Here is a 22936-nt window from a genome sequence, read left to right on the forward strand (position 1 = left end):
TATTCTCCACCATCCATATGATGTCGTTTTTTTTCCGTGGTTTTCTTATGTAGGGACTACAAACTAAATGTCGTGGCGCAACCGTGTTGTACAATGACAATAAATTAATAATAATAATAATAATACATTTTATTTATATAGTAAGGTCAGTGCAATCTCGGATGTTTTTGGGGAGAGAGTTCCAGAGGGAGGGTGCGGCTGTGGAGAAGGCTCTGTCGCCCCATGTCCGGTGCTTGGTCCTGAGCGGAAGGGACAGGAGGTTGGCATCAGAGGAGCGGAGCCGGCGGGATGGAGTGTGGTGGTGAAGCAGGTCGGTGAGGTAGGAGGGGGCCTGATTGTGGAGGGCTTTGTGAGTGAGGAGAAGGGTTTTGTATTGGATCTGTTGTGGGACGGGGAGCCAGTGGAGGTTCTTAAATTAACCTTTTGATCTTATAAAATATACAGAAGGAACCACTTCATACCTGGCACTCCAGTTTATCCAGCAGTTGCTGCAGCCTGTTGATTTGAGAGCACCAGTTATCTCCATCTTCCATGCACACACCTGCAGACACCACAACACTTAATCATCAGAATGTCCGACAACAATTACTGACTGGATTTGAGTAGTGGTACATAAAACAGTTTGCGTTTTACTATTGATATATACTTTGGACGAAGAAGACAGTGCTGAGAGTTTCCTTTCTGTGTTCATCATTTGATTGATGTCAAAAGACCCCATTCAGTCTTGTCAAAACAGATGGCTTCCATCAGCTCAAGGACAATAAATGTGTGTGTATGTGTGTGAAAATGCCTTCTTGTCCAAATAAATTCCCATTTAGAAATAAAATCGTTTGAAGGATTCAGGGGAAACAATTATTGTGAAAGAAACTAAAATCACTCACCTATAAAAAAAAATGTACAATTGCTGACTTGTTATCATGTATACAAAAATACATCCAACTCCTGATACAGTTTAGTGAAAATGACTTTTAAAGTTTTTTTACGGTGAGGGTTTACTCCTTTTCCTTGCGGGCTCAATATTTGATGTTCAGTCCCTCAAGAGTGAAGTGAAGAAGAAAATAAATGAGGCTCAACATGAAATATTTGTCTTTAGAAAATGTCAATATGATCTTAGCAAGGGAAAAGAGCCCTCAGAGAGAGCTTACAGACGCGTCTAATTATGCCCAATACTTGTAATGACAGTGATGCGAATGATTCATGTACACCACTGAACACGTTTCCCCAAGGGGTGACAATCAGTACATTTCATTGTTGATGTGCTTTGGTGAGAATGTCATCATGGTGTTTGAAATGTCGATTTATAGAATGGTGTCATTTGTCCGAGCAGGCAGAAATTGACACAATAAAGTTACAGCGAAACCCCGTCACACGGTGGAAATCACGCCCACCAGAGGGGAAAACAATCGCCTCCACAATATGCAACCAAGCACTGAAAAGTCCGAAGTATCTAACTAAAAATATCAGATTTCTACATGTCAAAGGATTATTTTAGCACCCTATGTCTACCAGGGGTGCAGTTAATAACTAAAAGCATGATGGGATGGGAAAAGTGAGCCGTTAGCGAGCTAATGTTACTTATGTGTCAGTTTACGAGTATAACTGTTTACGGAAAATCCTACGGAACTACATTTTATATTTGATGTGTTTTTCATGTGTTCCATGATAAACACAAAACGGCGTTGCAAATGTTTGGTAAGTGCAGCTGGTTAAGTCAGCATCGATGTGGACTCACTGTTGGCGGGTTATAACCCAGAAAGGGCATTGTCTCTCTCGGAACGATTGAGACTAAGAACATGGGTTCTAGTCTGCATAAGAGCGACGCTCACAAGGTAAGAAAATGGTGACCGGTCGGTGAGTTGTTTCTTTTTTGACAGCAAGGTTTCTTTTGTTTGCTTTTACGGATTTGGTGTTCACAAAGTTGCAACATCATGGGATAAAATCGGGTGCGTCCCCTGGACACGTCTATGGTGAGTTCACTGCCTCCTTTGGGATTTTAATACAACGCTGCACATGTAATATGTAAGGGGCTAAATTAACTTTTGGTTTTATGGCATTTGTTAAGGATAGTTAAAATGATGAAAAATGGTTTTATATAATATGATAGTACCTGTGGTCAGGATGCTGGAGCGGGGATCTGATGGGGACATGCACAGGTTATTATGGATCCTGCGACCACACCGCCTGCCATTCTTCTGTACTGCTGTCAGCTCCGGTGCCTTTACCTCTCTTCTGCAATGAGAGCGGCAGATACCCAGGGAGACAAACATCAGAGAGAAAGACAGCAGCTGTCAGAGGGATGTGTGGTAAAAAATTAAAATAAAAACAGAAATTGAAGATAGGGTGGACAGAGGTAGCCACACAAGGGACTAAAGAAGAGGAAAAAAAGTAGGAAAGAGAGGAGAGAGGGAGAGAGGGTGCAAGAGAAGAGCAGAGAGAGGTAAGGAAGGACGTATTAATAATTGATTCAAATCAGATACGGAGATAGGTTAAAGTCTGAGAGAGAGAGAGAGAAGTCAATGGTGCAGACACACAAGAACCAGAGACGAAGTGTCCAGAATAGAGGTGAAAACATTTAGAGAAAGGCCAGATACACACCACTGCTTATTAACACACAGGCTAGGTGTTAAGGAGGATGAGCCCTTGCACTTACCCACTCGAATATTCACACACAAACACATACACACCAACACTTTCATCAATTTTGGGGGCATTACATTGACTTACATTTATTTCCTAGGAGATTTATAGCTTTAACCACTACCTAGCTTATCCTAATCCTTACCCTAACCTTAAACCAAGTCTTCTCCCTAAAATGTTATAATTAATGTTATGGGTACAAGCAAGTCCCCATTTTGTCCAAAAAAAGAGCGAGTCCCCACAATGTGACGATGTAATCTGATTAATGTCCCCACAAGCCAGGTAAAACCCTCCTACACACACACACACACACAGCTCTGTCGTACATGGAAGGTGTTTGCTGCCTGTAAATGCAGAGTGTCGAGGGCAGTTATGAGAGTGTGACCTTTGAGACACACTCACACCGTGTGTGTGTGTGTGTGTGTGTCTGTGTGTGTATTTCACTCGTGTGTGTTTCAATGTCTCGAAATGCCCCCACACATTTGTTTTTTCATGTTCCGTGCCCCTCTCTGTATGTGTGTGCAGCGTCATGCTGACGGCGCAGAGGGAGCGCATTGCTAGGAGGTTTGCATGCTGAGAACAGCCTGGAGCCCAAAGGCCACTGCAACAGCCCTATACATCCACTGCAGGGAAGCAGAGGGGAGAGAAATAAGCTGTTTGTTGCCAACTGAATATGGCTCTAATTCAGCCCCTGCCGGCCTGCCACACTCCCCCTTTCTCTTTCCAACATCTATACCCGTTTATACAATCTTAAGAGTTATTTGTAGACAAAAAGATCCTCATCGTGTCCTTGTGTACACCCCCTCTCTCTCTCTCTCCTTTTATATGACATTCATTTCATTTTTGTATTCACCTTTCTTTTGCTTTCTCTTTCTCTATGACTCACTTGTTCTGTATCATCCTTTCACATTCTGCTCCCCCTCTGCCTCCCGCAGTCCCATCTCAATAATTCACCTTGGCTACACTCACTCCATTATTTCCAATAATAATACCAGTGTGGCACCCAGAGGGGAGAGAGACACACGCAGCGGAACAGACAACCTCAGCTGCAAGTTCAGCAAATTGGGTGGCCGCAGAAAGTGGAGGAAGCATCTTTGTTATTCAAATTAGTCAACAGCCAGTTGAAAGTGTGTGAAAGCCACTGGTCATGGTATTGACCTGTGGTGAGATAGATTTCTACTCATCAAAAGGTCCTTGACGGATTGCTCCTCTGAGCATCTTCTGCATTGAATTTCTTTAATAGGCGATGCATCAAAGAAATGCGGGGGCCAATGCCGAGGTCTTCGATGAACCACAACGTATAGAGAAAAATATAAAGTGCATGTTTTTTTAATTTCCCACACGGACTGTGTCCCTTCGCGCAGTGGTTTACCAAATCCCAAATTGGTGGCAGCAATTTAGATCTGCTTTCTTTTTGCATGAGCTCCATTTACATTTCTTGAAAGTGAAGCTCTCTGACAGAAATATTGAATTTAAAGCAGTCTGCCTGTTAGTGAGGCGACTGTTTGAATACTGTGAGAATGTAAACAAAAGGTTCCTGGGATCACTGATTAGTTCCTTTCTGCTTAGACCAAGACTGACTTCACTGACAACATTTTCATTTTTAACAGCATAGTAGTGGTGCTGCTATGCTTTATACGGCTGCTTTCCTGCAATGCTTTTGATAGAATGGTAAAGGAACAAAGTAGAGTATATTTAGCAAAGTGCTTTGCTTTGCTGATAGTGGTCTGGCAAAGCTATGGATGATTTCCATATAAGTCATTCAAACTAATTGACTGTTCTCTCCATCCGTCCTCACCTCCATCGTTTTTGTGTATGTGGACACCGTGTTGTGTCTTAGCTACTGCTTACAGTGTTACATGCCGTATGTAGAGTGCCATTTCCTCTTGTTTTTATACTTCATAGAAAACAACGAAAAATGATACTTGAATATATATCCTGTTTTAAAACACATTACTCCAGGCGCCACAACATTAGGTAACAAAAATAAAATTCTCCTCGCCGTCCCAATCATTCAAACAGAGCTGGGTAAATCTTTACCCTCTCTTTTCATGTTTAGAAATATTTTAAGAAAAAATGTATTTTAGCCTCTGATTCCTGTTTTGGTATGTAGCCCAACATAAAACTTTTTTCTTGCTGCCCATCTTGAGCAGGATTCCCTGGCAGAAGGGATGTTGAATCACAATAGGACCTTTCTTGTTGAATAAATGATAATAAAAAAACAAGAGGTTTTATTGTGTAGTTGCCACACTCAGACATTTTCTGGTATACTTAATCCCCAATGGGTATTATAAAGTAAAATGTGGGTTTATGAGGAAGGACGTGGTCTTTCTTTGAGGTTTGTTGAAGTTGAAGCACCTTCATCGTTACAGGAAAACACAATTAACTGCTTTTTTAACGTCACATTACTTCCTGCTTTGGCATTGAATGTACACACAGGTCTTATTTTGTCCTGGTTCATTATTGTAACCTACAGACCTAATAGCCAATCAGAATCTTGTCAGCTAACTTGAAAAATCCTCTTTATGTCAATCCTCTTTATTAAGGCCTTCATTAGGGTATCGTTGAAGACCATAGTGTAGTATAGATAATATCTTGTAATCTGTATATGTAACGCACAGTACAGACGTGTCATATATTGCAGTACTGACGGGGCAGGGCTGCTCTGCTCTTCCACAGCCTCCATGGCACACTGCAGGGACCTCTGTAGGGACTGTAGCTGACTGGACGTCTCTCTTAGCATGAACCTGGTGACAAACTGGCCCAACACACTGGAACCCTGGTACTCCTGAGAGACACACAGAAGGAGAGGTTAAAGCACATGATGCTCAAACGGAAGCAACAAGAATGTAAAAGCATGTCAGAGACAAGACAGACCGCAGAGATGGGGAGAGGGAGAGAGTTTGGTAGCTTCTCCAAAACAACAGGTAGACCTACTTGTGAAATGTGTAACAGCTGCAATTAAATGGACTAATTATTTATCTGAACGCATTAATTATTCAGTACCACACATCCAAATTCCAAGGTAGAGGAACTTCAGCAGAATTGCTGCTCGATTCCCCAAACACCAACGTGATTACGCACTCTCAAAGGAGTCTTATTCATGCAATGTGCTGATGAAGTAACATTGCAGTAGCTCTTTGTTCAAACTTATAATGACAAGCAGCCTCAACTGAAAATGCGTCATGTGATTATGATCCAGAGCACTCCGTGACAGACCACAGCTGCTAACTAGCGTTTGCAGAATGCTCGATGGATTTCCCCAATCTGACAGCTTTAAAAAGGAGCCAGAACAGAGGAACAAGGTGATCTAATTAAGACGGGATGCATAATTATTCAGCACTCCTCTCCTCTTCTCGTTTAACAAGCGTTGCTTTTTTTCCTGTGGTATTGCGATTGAAATCCCTGATTCAAAGCTGTTACCTTAAAAAAAGCCCCCAGGCGATTTAAAAACAAAATGATGTATTTACTGGGAAGCAAAATGTTAGGCATCTTTAGAGTTGTAACCACACTGGAATATCAATTGATTAGTTTTCTGCAGTAGCAACATGATTCAAATTCATATAATGTCAAAATACAGAGCTGGCAAGTCTCTCCAACACTATCAGCAAACCAACATTCGCAAAAATCAGAGAGATAACATTTCAAAGAATACCTCTTTTTGGACCAACTGTGACACATGTTCTTTATCTTTATCCTACTAAGACATATCCAATGACTCTTATAGGAATAGTCCTACATTTTGGGAAATATGCCAATTTACCTTCTCGCCGAGAGTTAGATGAGAAGATTGATACCACTCTCTTAACTGTTAGCTTAGCTTAGCACAACATCTGCAAACAGTGGGAGACAGCTTGCCTGGCTCAGTCCAATTTAGCTACTTAATAACACGTTATGTGTCGTATGTAAACGAACAAGATAGGTAATAGATCGGCAGATTTCTTTACCATTGGACAGAGCGAGGCCAGCTGTGGAATCTCCTGTAACTCTCGGCAAGAGACTGAATTTGCATATATCCCACAATGTTGGACTATTCCTGTAAAATGAAGCATAATGCCCTGGTAACGTAATGGAAGTGTGTGTGACTGAAGTGTTTTTTATTCCTCTTTTGTGAACTCATCACTTTTGGGAAACTTGGCGCAGCATTGGCTCCATCTGTGCTGTTTCCTCTCAGCACAAAACTAAGCATATTTGTAGCACAGACCCCCGACTGTGTGCATGTGTGCTTTTGTACTACAGAAGCTTGATTTTAAGCAAATTCCTAAAAAAATAAAAAATAAAAAAACTTACCTCTTTAGTTTTATCCATGGCCTTCAAAATAGCAACATTCAGGCTCTCCAGAGATGAAAGAACATTGAGATACTCCCCCAGGTGCTCAGAGAAATACTCTAATAGGAGACAGAAAACAAGCTGTCAGTGTCATTGTAATGTCAGAACAGTCATGACAGTTTGGAGACAAGCTCTTCTCTGTTGCCATGACGGATTCCAATTAAAAGAAGCCAAAGGCAGCGAGGATGTCGGAGACATGGGTAAAAATAGCCATCTTTAGTTGAATTAACAAGTCGAGTTGGAAGCATTTCATGTTCACATGCCTATGTGTCATTAACTCTCAATGCTCCCCATGAAGTGGATACTGTGTTGATTAACCATCATATTAATCACCTAGTGCTCTGACAGTAGCTCGGCCACGTACAGTTGGTGAGAGGAGCTTTAAGGATTCATTTGATACCAAAAACAAACAACTGATAAAGAAACTCCTCCACATGCCATTAATATTAATTTAAATAATCAAGGTAACCGTGTGGTGGAAGTGCTTAAAACCAAACCAGGAAAGCAGAGAACGACTTAGATCTTAGATAGTTCTTAATTAAAAACCTAATTTTACTTCAACCAAAGAGTGCACTCACCAGAAGGTTAATGGATCAGCAGCACCTTTTACCCTGCTCTCACTCAGATTCAATTAAGCTGTCCACCTGAATTCAACTCCTCTTAGAATCACTCAGTCAAAAGAAGAAGACCACGCCACGACTAGTGGACTAAATCTGAGACAAGCGGAACATTCCGTCATGGAAAACAGTCAACTTCTATTGACGTCAGATGGAAAAGATGCCATTTCCATTCAATAAATGATGCAGAGGTTTTATTCTGGGTACTATTGGTATTAACGGGTCTCTGCCCCATTTGTTCGCTTCATTGAGGCCATCTGACACTCACATGCATTTTTAAGTTGCTAAAAAATAGGCCAATAGATCTGTGCCATTTTTTTTCGGATTAAAATCAGAGCTGTGGATGGTGGTGGTGTTGTTGGTTGCAGTGTATTATAGTACTTTTTCAACTCCCGAAATATCTAAAAGCAGAGAAGAGAGGAGTTGAATGAGACAAGTGATACCACTCTTGTGTCTGTGCAACACATTCTCACCCCAATGCATCAAATACCACAGCTTGGTCAGTGGCCCTAAACTTCAAACTATCATGCTCTACGTACCCGTCTGCCGTCAATATATAATTGTGACGTGACTGTCTTCCCAAAATGAATGAAGTTAGGTTAGGCAACAAAACCACGAAGTTTGGTTTGGAAAGAGTGCGATTGACGTTAACTTGACTGACTCACAATTTACTATGAGTCACGTGACAAACCACTCACGTGAATCATGTGACTAGCGACTCGTGTGACCGAAAAGTTAACGTTTAGTTTTCACGCTGGACACAAACAGCGCTCTCCTGGACGAAAGTACTGCGTCTGTGTGATAGTTGATAGCTTCGGAAACCTCCCCTCCTGACACCTTTCCGATATCTCCCATATCTCTATGATGGCTTATGTCGTGTGGCCATTCTGATCAGCTTTCGACGACAGTGTAACCCGAGTAAAAACGTACAAATACACGTTATGCCTCATTTGGCCCTGCGTTTGTCTGGGACCTGTCCAGGGTGTAAGCTGCCTTCGCCCAATTTCAGCTGCAACGGCTTCAGCCCCCCGTGACCGTGAAAAGGATAAGCGGTTCCGGATAGTGGATGGATGGATGGATGGATGGCTGTCTCATTTGTTTAATTCGCGCAAAAGTCAAGTGTGAGAACAACGCATTGCACTGTTGAGCCGTCCCCATCTGTTTCCAGTAATTATGCTAAGCTAATCCAACGTTCTACAGTCGATTTTCTCATCAAGCTCTTAGCAAGAAAGCCTTTAATAAGCGCATTTCCCAAAATGTGAAAGTATTGCTTTAAAGTTTTTCCATGCTCACTTAAAAATATGGACCCACAATAAGACAAAAATCACTGATGTTGGCGAATTTTAAAGAGAGCGGTTTTACAGAAATTAAAGTACAACTTATTAATCAGACAAAGCACTTCCCACCAACCTGATAGCTTGTCAGTATCCAGATTGCTGTAACACAAGAGGAGATAAAGGTATTGAGAAAATTAATTCGTGAAATTCAACGTCTGCTAGATAAACTGTGTGGCTCCAAGCTGTGTGAATGTTACAATATTAGCCCAAGAAGGACACGGAAAAGACTCCGGTGCTAAAACCACGTGTGTAGTATGAACAGCTTAGAATATAGTGTTCTTGATAGAAACACTGCATGTTAAAGCAATCTCGAAGATTTTTATTGAAATAAATATCTGTTGAGTCACTATCGATCGCCATTGATGAAAGTATTATCCTATTTATATATTTGCAGTATTTTGAACTTGGTGTCTGTGGCCTAGAGATTTTTCTCCATTATATAAAAACATGAAAACGTGAAGGCCATGTATCAACAAATTGCATTTTCTTTTGAACTCACTCCACAGTCATAAAAACATTGATATCCATGGTAGAGACATCCTTTGTCTACCATGTCTACATTGGAGTGCAGATATGAAAAATTCCCCTGTTGCTTTACTGGCACTGTATGGGTAATTTTCCCCATCAGATGCAGACGATAAGTGAAGCAGTGTAACGGCTTGTGTTATTAGAAAGCTCACACAGCCTCTGTGGTAAAAAAAAATGCTTGTTCTTTTTTTTGGTTGTAAAGTTCCATTTTGACAGTAATGAGTGTCCACACATCTCTGTTGCAGGCTATCATTACGGTGAGCACAGACAATATATTTTCAATGGAGAGGGGTATATTGTCTGTGCTATGTGACTTTTTTTTGTCTCAGAAGTGATATTATAGAATTAAAAATACTGTTATTCAGCACAAGAGTGTCCTTTAATTCGGCATCAGAGCTCTGTTCATGCCAATCGCCTCAAAGCTTGGAGCATGGTCACAGAGGTCCGAGGGCCGGCGTGTCCCATCGGTCCCAGCGTAACAGCATGTCCAAAAGCGATTTATCACACAGTGATGGAAGAACTGGCGCCACAACAAACCATTAAAAGCATTAAAAGCAGAGTTGTTGTTGTAGCCAGACACTATCCTCACTCTAATTGATTAGGCGTACAAAATAAAAACATACAAAGTAAGCTAATCGATGCATCTCAATGTGCTGGTGCGTGGGTTTGTTTATGCTGGCAAGTGCCGTCCTGGAACACAAGAGACTTGACGATCACAGTGAATTTATTATTTCACAGGATTTGACAGTTACAAAGTCTTGCTTCGTCTTTCAGCATTGGTCCATATAAAGAAGCATATGATGAAGAAAAAAAAGGTTGCAAATGTCTCATGGATACAAATCTTGAATCTCCCAAAGATGACAGAAGAACTGGCTTTAAAGAAAGGATAGCAATTGGCATCACTTATACCACGACAGGGGAGAAATGGTCTTTTCCTTTGTGGCTGCAGTGAGTTAAACATTCTCTGCAGACCAGTGATTTCAAAAGCAACCCTCAGGCGCATTTCTCTGATTGCAATTGCAGGCGAGCAGGTTTTAAAGTGGCTGGTACAGTCCACAGTCTTTTATGTCCAAAGGAAGGGGGTAAACATTCATTCAGTCTGCTGGAGTTTGGCTGCAGGGCTCATTCTTTACTGAAGACTCCCTCCAGCTGTGAGACATTTAGCCTGTAACTGATGACTTGAAAGGAACACATTAACTGTGGCTTTGAGCCTCAGACACTTGCTGTTCAGTCTTTTTTTCTGCTTCTTTCTAACTGTGAAGGGCACACATTTAATATAGCACTTGTGGAAATAAAAGAACAAAACAACTATTCTGCATTTTTCACCATGAGGGATTGAAACCAGGGCTCATTTTGAATAACAAAAACTCACTTATTTTGTCGGCCATCTATGGAGAAGAAAAGCTCCTGCAGCTCCTCGGTAGTCAGGATTCCATCCGCAAAGTAAGTATTGAACTCCTCAAATGACAGCTTGCCATCATCTGAAACACGGAGTACAACACGAGAACAGGCCTACATCAGGACAGAAATTACTATAAACAATACTAATTATAAGGGTGTAACATAAGTGTGTGGCCTCTAGATCGTAAAGTCCTAATAATCGGCCCTTGATCTTTAAAATTCATGGGAATCATGTTTTCAATTTACAATCACATAAAAAGACCCAAAACCAGTAAATGATCCCATATGGAGGCGCTGGAACCAGAGTGAGTTTGACATTTATGTCTTGGTTATAACAATTAACCCATCAACATTCAAAGTACAGAATTAAAAAAATGTATTCTTATTTTATTATGCTGGATGTATAAGATAATGACATCCCGTATCACTGAAATTGTATAACTACAACAACTGTGCAGAAACATTCCACAAACTATAACTTTAAAATGGAAGAGGCCTCATATTGTCAGCAGATTGGAGTTTTTTTTCTCCCTCTATTCAAACTAGTTAGCCGTGAGTACAGCTTGTTGTGGCGCAGAAAAATCAGCAGCAGAAGATGAATAGCTCGGTTGTCGTCTGTGAAGAAGTGCTCCTTTGCGAGCCTCCGACTTTATCAGTCTGTCTACTGGCAAAGATTATAGATCAGTCAGCAGTTAGGCCATATCCACACTAGGCCGTGTCTCGTTGGATGCAGAGTTCTCAAATAGAACCGATCTCCGTCCACACGGGAGTTTTCAGCATTAGTGGAGCATCCACACGGCAGCCTTCGAAGGCGGACAGCACGTGACCATTAACGTACACTGGGCATGCACGTGATGGTGTAAACAGGAAGTGGATTGCTTGCTTAGTTAAAAAAAAATATGACAGAGTAATAAAATAGTCTTTAATAATGAAAGGTTGTATTTGATACTTAAGATCTTCCTCTATAAACTCAAACAGACACAGTTCGTGGAAAGTTTTATTTTTCAGACGTAGTTACAGCGCTGCGGGTCTGCCTGTGTCTCATATATACATATATATATAAATATATATATATATATATATATATATATCTCACATCAACTTTACTTTAAAATCAACACTTACACGGAAACGTTTACTCGATTATGGTCCATAAATGTGGTCAACACACGTCGATCACTCGCTTCCATGTGTTGTTGTCGTGGGGGCTGATGAATGTAACGTTAGCTCCATTGGGGTATTCCTTCATGAGATACGGCATCAGGGGATAAGCTGGGTCACCCAGCAGAAAAAACAGGGACATCATCTTCGCCCTCTACAATTCTTTAGGGCATTTGCTCCATCTTTTAGGGCACAACATCATGCAACAGCTCCGACTCGCTAGCTTCTAAGCTAATTTTAACATTACCGCCAATGGGGAAATGCTAACCGCGATAAGCATTAGCGAATATAATATATCTTCGTACATATTTTCATAAAGAAATACTTGCAGACTAAGGTCTCTCAATGCTACCAAACGGAAAAAGTAAAACGAATCAGCGTCGATCACTGGTTTCCTCTGTGTTGTCTGTTTGTAGCTGTAGCTCTGAATAGCATTTATTGCTAACTGTAGCTTCAGACAGCCGCTCCGTGGGGGCTGATCGCCGATGGTCAAGCAGCTCGCTCATCGCTCGAAGAACAGCTCGCCTCCTCCGCATGTAGGCATTAGCAGCATTGTAAAATGACGAATTTAACTCCACAATAGCTGCTACTACAGACAACAAAGCAAGCAAGGCTTGCCATTCGTTATCCATGTTGGAATGAATCGCTGCTGGTCGCCCGGGTGTTTTGTTTTCTTCCGGGTACGGGTCACGTGACAGTGAGTGTGACGAATCAGGGACGGAGACGTCATGGCTGGTAATAACCAATCCAGTAGCGTGCACGGGTGTGGCCTCATTTTTTCTAACAGACATCCGTATCCGACGTCTACACTGAACCAAAACCCCGGAGTTCTCAAATACCTCCAACCTCGGCGGAGTTTTCAGGTTCCTCCGTTAAGGCTGCTCCAAAACTCCGGCGTGGTGTGGCTGCTCAGTGTAAACGTAGGAAAACTGGACTAGTGTGGATATGGCCTAAGTCTGGCAGAGAGAAACTGCTAGATGTTTCAGTCCTCATAAGAGAGTCCACACCAACCAGAGAGTTGGACACTCAGTCAGTCAATTCGTGAATGCTCAGAGTGATAAAGTGGAATCAAGATGACACACAGACAAATGAGTAGGACTGTACTGAATCAGACACACACAGAGGGTCTCAGTAGCTGTCTCTAAGACAGAACAAGTCCTCCAGCCATGTCATTGCACCCATTAAGGACCCATCACCTCTCGTGTTCTGCCCTCTGAGTGCAGGACGACTGTTGGCGTCACGCTTCACTGTTGACTTGAGCAATCTACCCAAATAATGACCCTGTCTACACAAAGACGAGGTAAAATGAGAGCGGTTTAACATGCCATGGAGCGCCAGTCGGCTGACTCAGCAGAGCTGAAAATTCAAGGGCAAGCTTGAAGACCATCTGTTCAGCTGGAGCCTCTGAGACGCCACTCATCATCACCGCCGACCTCTGAATGTGTAAAGTGCTGGCACTTTGGCATATTTTCTCTATTTTTCAGATCGTCTTTTCCATTTTCATTTATTGTTTATTTGAAAGGGACGGATGCAATAAACATAGATAACTGCACAACAATTGTCCAATAAAGTGGAGCATTTAATAGTTACAACTAATTTTCAATGCACGTCCTTTAAAATAAATATAAACACGTGTTCACAGACTATAAAGTTCACAGCGAATGATTTGTATTTTATTTCTTTTGTGCATGCTGGGAACAGACTGAACTGTCCTGGGTCACAAGGAGAACATTATGTTCATTCTAAAGTTGAAGGCAATCCTGTTCGTGTGGCTCCATCTTTTTCTGGAAAATGTCCACTTTAGCCCGGGAGGACAAGTATATGGTTAACACGTGCTGAAACTCTTTGGTCCACGTGCTTTGCTTCAATCGTTTACTGAAATGGCAGCAAAACCCAAAAAGCAATATTATGCACGATAAGCACTATAAGAAAATACAACTAAATGTATTTATCCATTATATAAATGGCTCTAATGCATCCTATCAGTATATTTTATAACAAGACTTTTTGGAAAAAGTTATATTCATACAATAATATCATACTTTTTTATGCCTTTTATACTTCGTTGATGCAGTTTAATTTTGATGCCATCTGTAGTTAGTTTGTGGATCTGAGACTGAAAACCCCTCCACATATTTGTCCTTTCTCAGAGTGTTGTATTTGGAAGGATTCCTAAATTTGGGGTGACAAGGCAGCAGTTATGCTCAGAAGTGACATTCTTGATAATCAGTTTGATGGATGACTGATGAGTACCAGCAGTCTCTTCGATATTCACTTTGACAGTTCTGGGTCAGATGTCTTCCTCATGACAGGGGATGGCCGCAACAAATACACAGGCCTGCCCTGGGCATCTATGTGTCTTACTTCCTCTATCATTAGAAAGTTCTATGATCCCTATACTTGTCACTCTAAGGGGCCTTGTCACCAGGGGAAGCCCTTTTTGCGCAGTATTCAACACTCCGGGCTTGCACGTGGTTAACGTTGTGAAATGGTGGCGGTTGGGTTTAGGCAACGCAACCACTTGAGTTAGAAAGAAATAAGTGCGCTTGTAACATAACCTAAACTTCAGACTTAACGTCATGTGACTCAGTGACCTACAGCGTCACATGACATAACGTAGTCAGTAAAAGTCCCTTTTTTTGGTTTCGCACTGGACACCAACGCAGGTCCCCTGAGTAAAAGTCCCGGGTTTGTTTGCCCCTTCCAGCAAAGGGGTATTCAGTTGTTTGCAATCTGCGACCTCACCGCAGGACGCCTCTAAATCCGACACGCTGGTCCTTTAAATGTCAAACAGCAATCCTGCTTTTAATCTCACCCAGATCCTGCAGGGATGATGGTGAGAGGCGGATGGCATTAAAAGCATCAGAAACTGGAAGATCCACAGTCAGATGAGTGGATTATGCTTTTGCTACATCAAGACCCATACCTGTTGGCCTCTTCTCGACCCCAGTGTATGCAGCCTCACTTCAAATCACACACACACACATCTCTTTTGATGACAAAAGGGAGGATGGGAGGATGAAGGAATTGATGCAGCGCATACGAGGTCACTTGATAAGCAGAAAGAGTCAAGGGAGATTTCTAGAATTGATATTTTGATATACTTAAACATTTCTTGAAGCAAAACCTGGCAAAATTAAACAGTTCATAAGCTCTCTTTCTCTCCCTCACAGCTTGCATATACACTTGGAGAATGTCATGTAGCGTTTGCATTTTAAACTGTATTTGTCTCAAACGTATCACTACATTTATTCATCCTGCGACAGTCAGAGCAGCCACAGTAATCAGTTACTAAACAGATTCCCGACCGAAATGCCAGCTGATGCCTCGAGATTGATAAATCATTCATGCCCAGCAAAGAGGAACACACATGGGTTCCCTAAGTAGATCACAGTTTCCAATAACACTCCTAATATACACATTATGTATATTATGACATAACCTTTGAAGCATTGCTCCTGTCGTGTTCCCAGTTAATGTGAAGCTATTCCTGAACCATTTTCAGGGAATAAAGCAAGTGTCCTTGTAAATAACTCAATCATAGTCGGCAAATGAATCATATCTCTGCATCAGCAAATGTCATTGACCTGGTTTGAAAGGAAACAGGAGCTACTTGAACAAACAAAACACCTTCGTATGTCTTGTTCATTGAAAATTAAACCAAAAACTATTCTTTTTATCTGCTGTTAATTTGTCATGTTATCAAGCGCCGTTTTTGTTTTTAATAGAATGTTTGACTGAAAATGCTAAAAAAAAGAAAAAAGAAAAAGCTCAAAGGCTAAAGAATAAATCATTTTGCATGTTTAGTGATTCATAGGATCAAGAAATAATTCAAACACGACACCTTGACGACGGGGTACAATCCAAAGCAGTAAATAAAAATGACTTAAAACCAAACCATAACCATTTATCACTGGAGCAGTTGTTTCATCTAAGAAACAACAAACCGCCAGTACGTAGAGCACAGAAGAGAACATGTGCACAGCAAGGAAGGCATCTTCTAACTGTGTGACATCCTCCTTTAAATGGAACCAAAATCGAAGTAGTCAAAGCTTCATACAACAAATCGCTTCACAGGCAATTATATTAATACAGCAAAATAAAAGTAGCTATAAATCATACTTAAGCCAAAAGCAATGTGCATGGATTGCTTTTTAATACTCAGGCAGAAAAAGAAATTACTGAAGAATTTCAAGGTGAGAAAAATGTTTCCATGGACAGACTTAGGCTGGTGAAATGTGCTTATTCTGCAACACAGCAGGACACAGACAGCTCGTATGTGGCCTTTTCTCCTTTAGAAATAAAGTAAATACTCTCAACAAAGTGCTCACAAGACCAGAGTAAACAGGAACCAAATGAGTAAGTGAGTAAGTCCTGTAAAGTAGGGCACAAAGTAGGCCGCGCTCTTATCTCTCCAAAGGTCAGTCCCGTTGCTGCCTCTCCTAAGTGGTTTATAAATTCCCATAAATGCATCACAGCTTCAAAAGCAACCAGCATTGCTGAGAGAGTTGGGTCTCGTTTCTTTCTACAGACCACTGCAGATTCTGGTATTCACATGACTGATGCTCTACTTAAGATGTGTTCCACCAGGCCATCTGTGAGGAAATCTGTGATATAAGCTGCCTCTGCATATCCATATCCTGATTTCAGCCTCGACGCTGCTTTCAGATCGCATTATCATACTGCTTCTCGATTCTCCACCTCACTGAAGCTCGCTATAAAAAGAAGTTGGAGCTGCTGTCAGGCGAGAAGCGAGCTTCATTAAAAGCTGAGGAGAAACGCTGTCACACTGGAAAGGGTGTTCTATATTTATGGGAAATATGAATATCAGGATAATACTATCATAATAGAATGTAATTTCCCCACTAAATTTGAAGTTTATTTTTGTATCGATTGACCTGCTTTTTTAAAACTAAACTTTAAATCTACAAAACAATTTCAAACAGGATTGCTGATCAGTGACCATTTTGCCAATTAGGTTGTGACGGTTATGTAGGGTGGCTCATTATCCTAATATTTGGTCTTAAACCATTAAAAGCATACGCTTGGACCACAAAATGGCGATGAACATGAACTGGGTTTAATTTAATTCTTCACAATCGGCTCTTATCTTACTCAATGTCCGCTCACTAGCGTCTTCCACAGCGTTCAATCTGTCTTCGTCAGTGGATGGAGTTCGCTCAGTTGAAATGGAATTGGTTTTGTAGACATGCAAGCTCCAGAAGTAAAGTCAATTTGACTTATACTGCCCAAATCGCACATCTCAAAAGGTTGGTGAATATGAAGTAGTTCAGGGGTTTACTGACCAGATTAGTACAAAAATCAATTGGATTGGTTGGTCAAGAATGAAGTTTTATGCCGTTAATAATTCATTTCATTTGGCCACTTGAGGTCAGTGGAACAACCTCTTAACTCGACACTGACAAATGATCACAACAAAGTTTAATGGCAAATGGCTTTGTAAATCCTGATGACACATTTCAGTGCTATGGACCTTGTCTTTATTTTGTTAATATCACATTACTTAGTTTATAATCTCAGTGGTGTTAATGCCTAAAAGATGAAGAGCAGTGAATGTAGCGCAGCATATAACTTCTTTGTGTTTTCCTTTCATAGTAACACTCCTCCTCTCCCCACCATCCTTTCTCCACGACATATAAATAGGGTGTAATTGTTTTAGAATTTTCGATTACTTTTCATTCACTAGTCATTTAAGTTTAGTTGTATTTAGTTTTCATATATTAATGATTAGTTTTACAGTAGTCTTTATTGTTATTCGTTTTGTAACCAGGCAATATCATTTCAGTTTAATCTTCGTTTTTTTAATAGTTTTTAGATTTAGAATAGATTTCAGATTGCTAACAATACTTTTTATGGCTTATTTTCAGTTTTGTTTCAGTTTTTGTTTTCAATAATTACCCTGTTTTGATCTGACAACCAAAAATTGCACAGTCCATAAATGCCAATCCTCCCACAAACCTGCTTTAAGGTACTAAACATAAGCATGAATTTAAGGAAAATTGTGCTGGAATTACTCAAAGTATATACTTTACAACAAGATGCGTTTTGTTTATATTGGCAAATAAAGCGATATTATTAGTGATTCACAGTTAATAACTTGGCTCATCCTGCTTTAACATGACTCCTATTCATTTGTGACCCAGTCATCTGTGTCGACACTGACAGAGAGCTGCTTCATTTGTGCGACACATTCTTCCAGTCATGGCTACAATCCAGCATCTTAGCATCATTTTTAATTGGGCGGAGAAACTCTTTGGTGCGTGAGGTGGAAAGGAGCTTTACTTGATGAGTCATTCATGCAAATCCTTTATTTCTCCGCCCAGATTATCTGAGGCATAATAACAAGTAGAAGAATGTGGGGGAACAACAAGCATGTTTTCTCACAAATTATTCATCAACAAAAACAAAAAGTGTTTACTCACCGTTTTTGTCTGCTCGGCGGAAAATCTGAAAAAGAAGAGGGCGGAGATGGTTATTACCTTTAGCCCAAGCATCACTAATGAGCTTCTTGCAATAACTTGGTATGGGTTATTAAGAATGATGAAAAAAACAAAAACATTATGGATGTTTGAGGTCTGCTGATGAAGGCAAATCATTCTGCGGCACCAAACGGAAACATGTGCACTCACAAATACTCTGGATGTCATGCAAGGTTGAATGCCAGTTTATAGTACGTGTCAGTTGTAAAACAGCTTTAATTATCACCTCTGGAGTGAACAGCAATTTGCTGTCGAATAGCAAAGAGGCTTCATAGTCAGTATCTTGCAGGGGAACTCAGTCATGAAAGCGGCTCAGAGGAAAAGCAAAACAAACTGAGATGTTTGGAATTAAGATGTTTGGTTTGATTGAATTCTATTGAGCTGGGGATCAAAATAAACAATTAACAGTGGAGCAATGGCCACCAGCTGAGTCATCGATAATGCCCCAGAGTATGGATTCAGGCAGGAACACGAGGCCAGCTGGTGTCTCCGAGCACAAACCACCTCCCAGCAGAGCAGTCTATTTAAAAGCTTGACTCCAAGCATCAGTCCCTATAGTACAGCTGCTGCTTTGGACTCCTGTTACAGCTAACTGCATTCGCTGGCCAGCGGCTGCAACTGCAAGATGAAACAAAACAAAACACCCACCTCTCCAGGCTTCACCCATATGGGACTCAACAGACCATTTTCACCAAAGACATGTTCACATGACATAGGGGGGGGAAAGCACAGGTGCAAGTGATAACATTAACGATGGGGGGGGGGGGGGGGGGGGATAACAGTCACGTGCTGTGCTACCATGCATGCTGGCTCATTTAGTTCAATTCAACAGAGGCATCGTTAGTGCTATTATTCACACATGTGCTCTTCCTGCTTTGACAACTCTTAGAATGTGCAGTTAAAAAGGTCTATTTAAACTACTGCTGCTGCAACCTGCTGTTATTTGATATACTAAACTTGTAATGACATCAATGTGTCGTTTGTGTGCTGTTCACATTTATTGACAGATGTAGAATCACTATTAGGTCCGGCTCCTGTCCCTCTATTCTCACCGGCCGGTTTCTGAGATGATTAGCAGGGGAGGCTGCAACACTGAAGACGGTTGCCATTTGTGATAATAACAAGTGTGATGAAGATGTTTCTGAATGAAAAATGGACACTTAGACATACAACTACCACCTCAAAAACTACCGCAAGATTAAATTGCAATGAAAGCAAAGCTCTTTTTATGTCATACATATAGTGTGCAAATACTTTAAAGTCAGGTTGTGTGTTATGCTTAGTGTAAAAGGTGCACATTGACACAGATTGGCTGAGATCAACAACAGAATGACTTCAGTATGGGCGAGTGACTAACACCGGAAGAGCAATTTGTTGGCTGACATGAAAAAGACACAAAGCCGTACAATATGGCTTATTGCTGACCATATGAGGGGGTGTTAGCCAGCCTTTTAAAACGGGCTGCCTCCTGGTGAACAGCAGAAAGTTCCAGTTTCCAATTTAAAATACATGAATGTAGTTTAAAGAAAGAAAAACTGAGTTGATATATATATATATATATATATATATATATATATATATATATATATATATATATATATATATATATATATATATATATATATATCCTGCAGCTTTTAAATAAGTCCCCAGTGTAACCATAATCACGAAACCTAGACTGATAAAAAAAACGGTCAGTGCACCCAAAAGTCCTATTATAATCATCCAGTGGATTGTTAAATGGGCACACAGGTAACTAAAGTACGGTGGAGAAGCTCTTGAAAACCAAATAGATGTTTACAGTTGACAGTTTGGGGGACGGTTTTAACAACCAGCTTTGTTTTCATGCTCAATAAGTGGATTAGATAATTGGACTAAAGCGACGAAACCTGCTCCATTATGAATCACTGTCAACTGGAGTCCCTGTGACCCAATGTGGCAACAATAAAGCTGGTGACTACATTGTTGTCGATGGCTAAAATTATGAAAATAAAGAGAAGGAAAAAAACACAATTAAAAAAAAACTGAATCTAAAACGAGACTTTTAGCCACTGTTTAGTTTCAACCTATTCATTTATACTTCTTTTTTTTACAAAAAAAACGAGAGAATGTCCTACCCATGTCTTGCCCATTCTCTCGTCCTGCATTCTCTCGTCCTGCATTCTCTCATCCTACCCATTCTCTCGTCCTGCCCATTCTCTCATCCGACCCATTATCTCGTCCAACCCATTATCTCGTCCCGCCCATTATCTCGTCCTGCATTATCTCGTCCTGCATTATCTCGTCCTGCATTCTCTCATCCTGCATTCTCTCGTCCTGCATTCTCTCATCCTACCCATTATCTCGTCCCGCCCATTCTCTCATCCGACCCATTATCTCGTCCCGCCCATTCTCTCGTCCTACCCATTATCTCGTCCTGCCCATTATCTCGTCCTGCATTCTCTCATCCTGCATTCTCTAGTCCTGCATTCTCTCGTCCTACCCATTATCTCGTCCCGCCCATTCTCTCATCCGACCCATTATCTCGTCCCGCCCATTCTCTCGTCCTGCCCATTCTCTCATCCTGCATTCTCTCGTCCTGCATTCTCTCGTCCTACCCATTATCTCGTCCTGCCCATTATCTCGGCCTGCATTCTCTCATCCTGCATTCTCTCGTCCTGCATTCTCTCGTCCTACCCATTATCTCGTCCCGCCCATTCTCTCATCCGACCCATTATCTCGTCCCGCCCATTCTCTCGTCCTGCCCATTCTCTCGTCCTGCATTCTCTCGTCCTGCATTCTCTCGTCCTACCCATTCTCTCGTCCTGCATTCTCTCGTCCTGCATTCTCTCGTCCTGCATTCTCTCGTCCTACCCATTCTCTCGTCCTGCATTCTCTCGTCCTGCCCATTATCTCGTCCTGCATTCTCTCATCCTGCATTCTCTCGTCCTGCATTCTCTCGTCCTACCCATTCTCTCGTCCTACCCATTCTCTCATCCGACCCATTATCTCGTCCTACCCATTATCTCGTCCTGCATTCTCTCGTCCTACCCATTATCTCGTCCTGCATTCTCTCATCCTAACCATTCTCTCATCCTACCCATTCTCTCGTCCTGCATTCTCTCGTCCTACCCATTCTCTCATCCTAACCATTCTCTCGTCCTGCCCATTATCTCGTCCTGCATTCTCTCGTCCTGCCCATTATCTCGTCCCGCCCATTCTCTCATCCTAACCATTATCTCGTCCGGCCCATTCTCTTGTCCGGCCCATTCTCTCGTCCTGCCCATTCTCTCGTCCTGCATTCTCTCGTCCTGCATTCTCTCGTCCTACCCATTCTCTCGTCCTGCATTCTCTCGTCCTACCCATTCTCTCGTCCTACCCATTATCTCGTCCTGCCCATTCTCTCATCCTAACCATTATCTCGTCCTGCCCATTCTCTCATCCTAACCATTATCTCGTCCTGCATTCTCTCATCCTAACCATTCTCTCGTCCTGCCCATTCTCTCGTCCTACCCATTATCTCGTCCTGCCCATTCTCTCATCCTAACCATTATCTCGTCCTGCCCATTCTCTCGTCCTACCCATTATCTCGTCCTGCCCATTCTCTCATCCTACCCATTATCTCGTCCTGCCCATTCTCTCATCTTACCCATTATCTCGTCCTGCCCATTCTCTCATCCTAACCATTATCTCGTCCTGCATTCTCTCATCCTAACCATTCTCTCGTCCTGCCCATTCTCTCGTCCTACCCATTATCTCGTCCTGCCCATTCTCTCATCCTACCCATTCTCTCGTCCTGCCCATTCTCTCGTCCTACCCATTATCTCGTCCTGCCCATTCTCTCATCCTAACCATTATCTCGTCCTGCCCATTCTCTCGTCCTACCCATTATCTCGTCCTGCCCATTCTCTCATCCTACCCATTATCTCGTCCTGCCCATTCTCTCATCTTACCCATTATCTCGTCCTGCCCATTCTCTCATCCTAACCATTATCTCGTCCTGCATTCTCTCATCCTAACCATTCTCTCATCCTGCCCATTCTCTCGTCCTACCCATTATCTCGTCCTGCCCATTCTCTCATCCTACCCATTCTCTCGTCCTGCCCATTCTCTCGTCCTACCCATTATCTCGTCCTGCCCATTCTCTCATCCTAACCATTCTCTCGTCCTGCCCATTCTCTCATCCTACCCATTATCTCGTCCTGCCCATTCTCTCATCCTACCCATTATCTCGTCCTGCCCATTCTCTTGTCCTGCATTCTCTCGTCCTACCCATTCTCTTGTCCTGCATTCTCTCATCCTAACCATTATCTCGTCCTACCCGTTCTCTCGTCCTGCCCGTTCTCTCGTCCTACCCATTATCTCGTCCTGCATTCTCTCATCCTAACCATTCTCTCGTCCCGCCCGTTCTCTCGTCCTGCATTCTCTCGTCCTACCCGTTCTCTCG

At 41.8% G+C, this 22936-nt stretch overlaps 1 protein-coding gene across 1 annotated transcript in view; it reads right to left on the minus strand.

The window, feature by feature from the left end:
- Positions 1–22936, minus strand: part of necab3 (N-terminal EF-hand calcium binding protein 3) — a 35883-nt gene that overhangs the window by 9644 nt on the left and 3303 nt on the right. The window contains exons 2-8 of the mRNA XM_079297107.1: positions 18454–18478; positions 10821–10929; positions 8994–9019; positions 6928–7025; positions 5289–5425; positions 2108–2229; positions 462–541 (exon numbers count right to left, since the gene is read on the minus strand). Coding sequence (XP_079153233.1) covers positions 462–541; positions 2108–2229; positions 5289–5425; positions 6928–7025; positions 8994–9019; positions 10821–10929; positions 18454–18478 — 597 coding nt within the window. The remainder of the gene's footprint in view (positions 1–461; positions 542–2107; positions 2230–5288; positions 5426–6927; positions 7026–8993; positions 9020–10820; positions 10930–18453; positions 18479–22936) is intronic.

Source organism: Melanostigma gelatinosum, assembly GCF_949748355.1.
Source record: "Melanostigma gelatinosum genome assembly, chromosome: 3".
NCBI lineage: Eukaryota > Metazoa > Chordata > Actinopteri > Perciformes > Zoarcidae > Melanostigma > Melanostigma gelatinosum.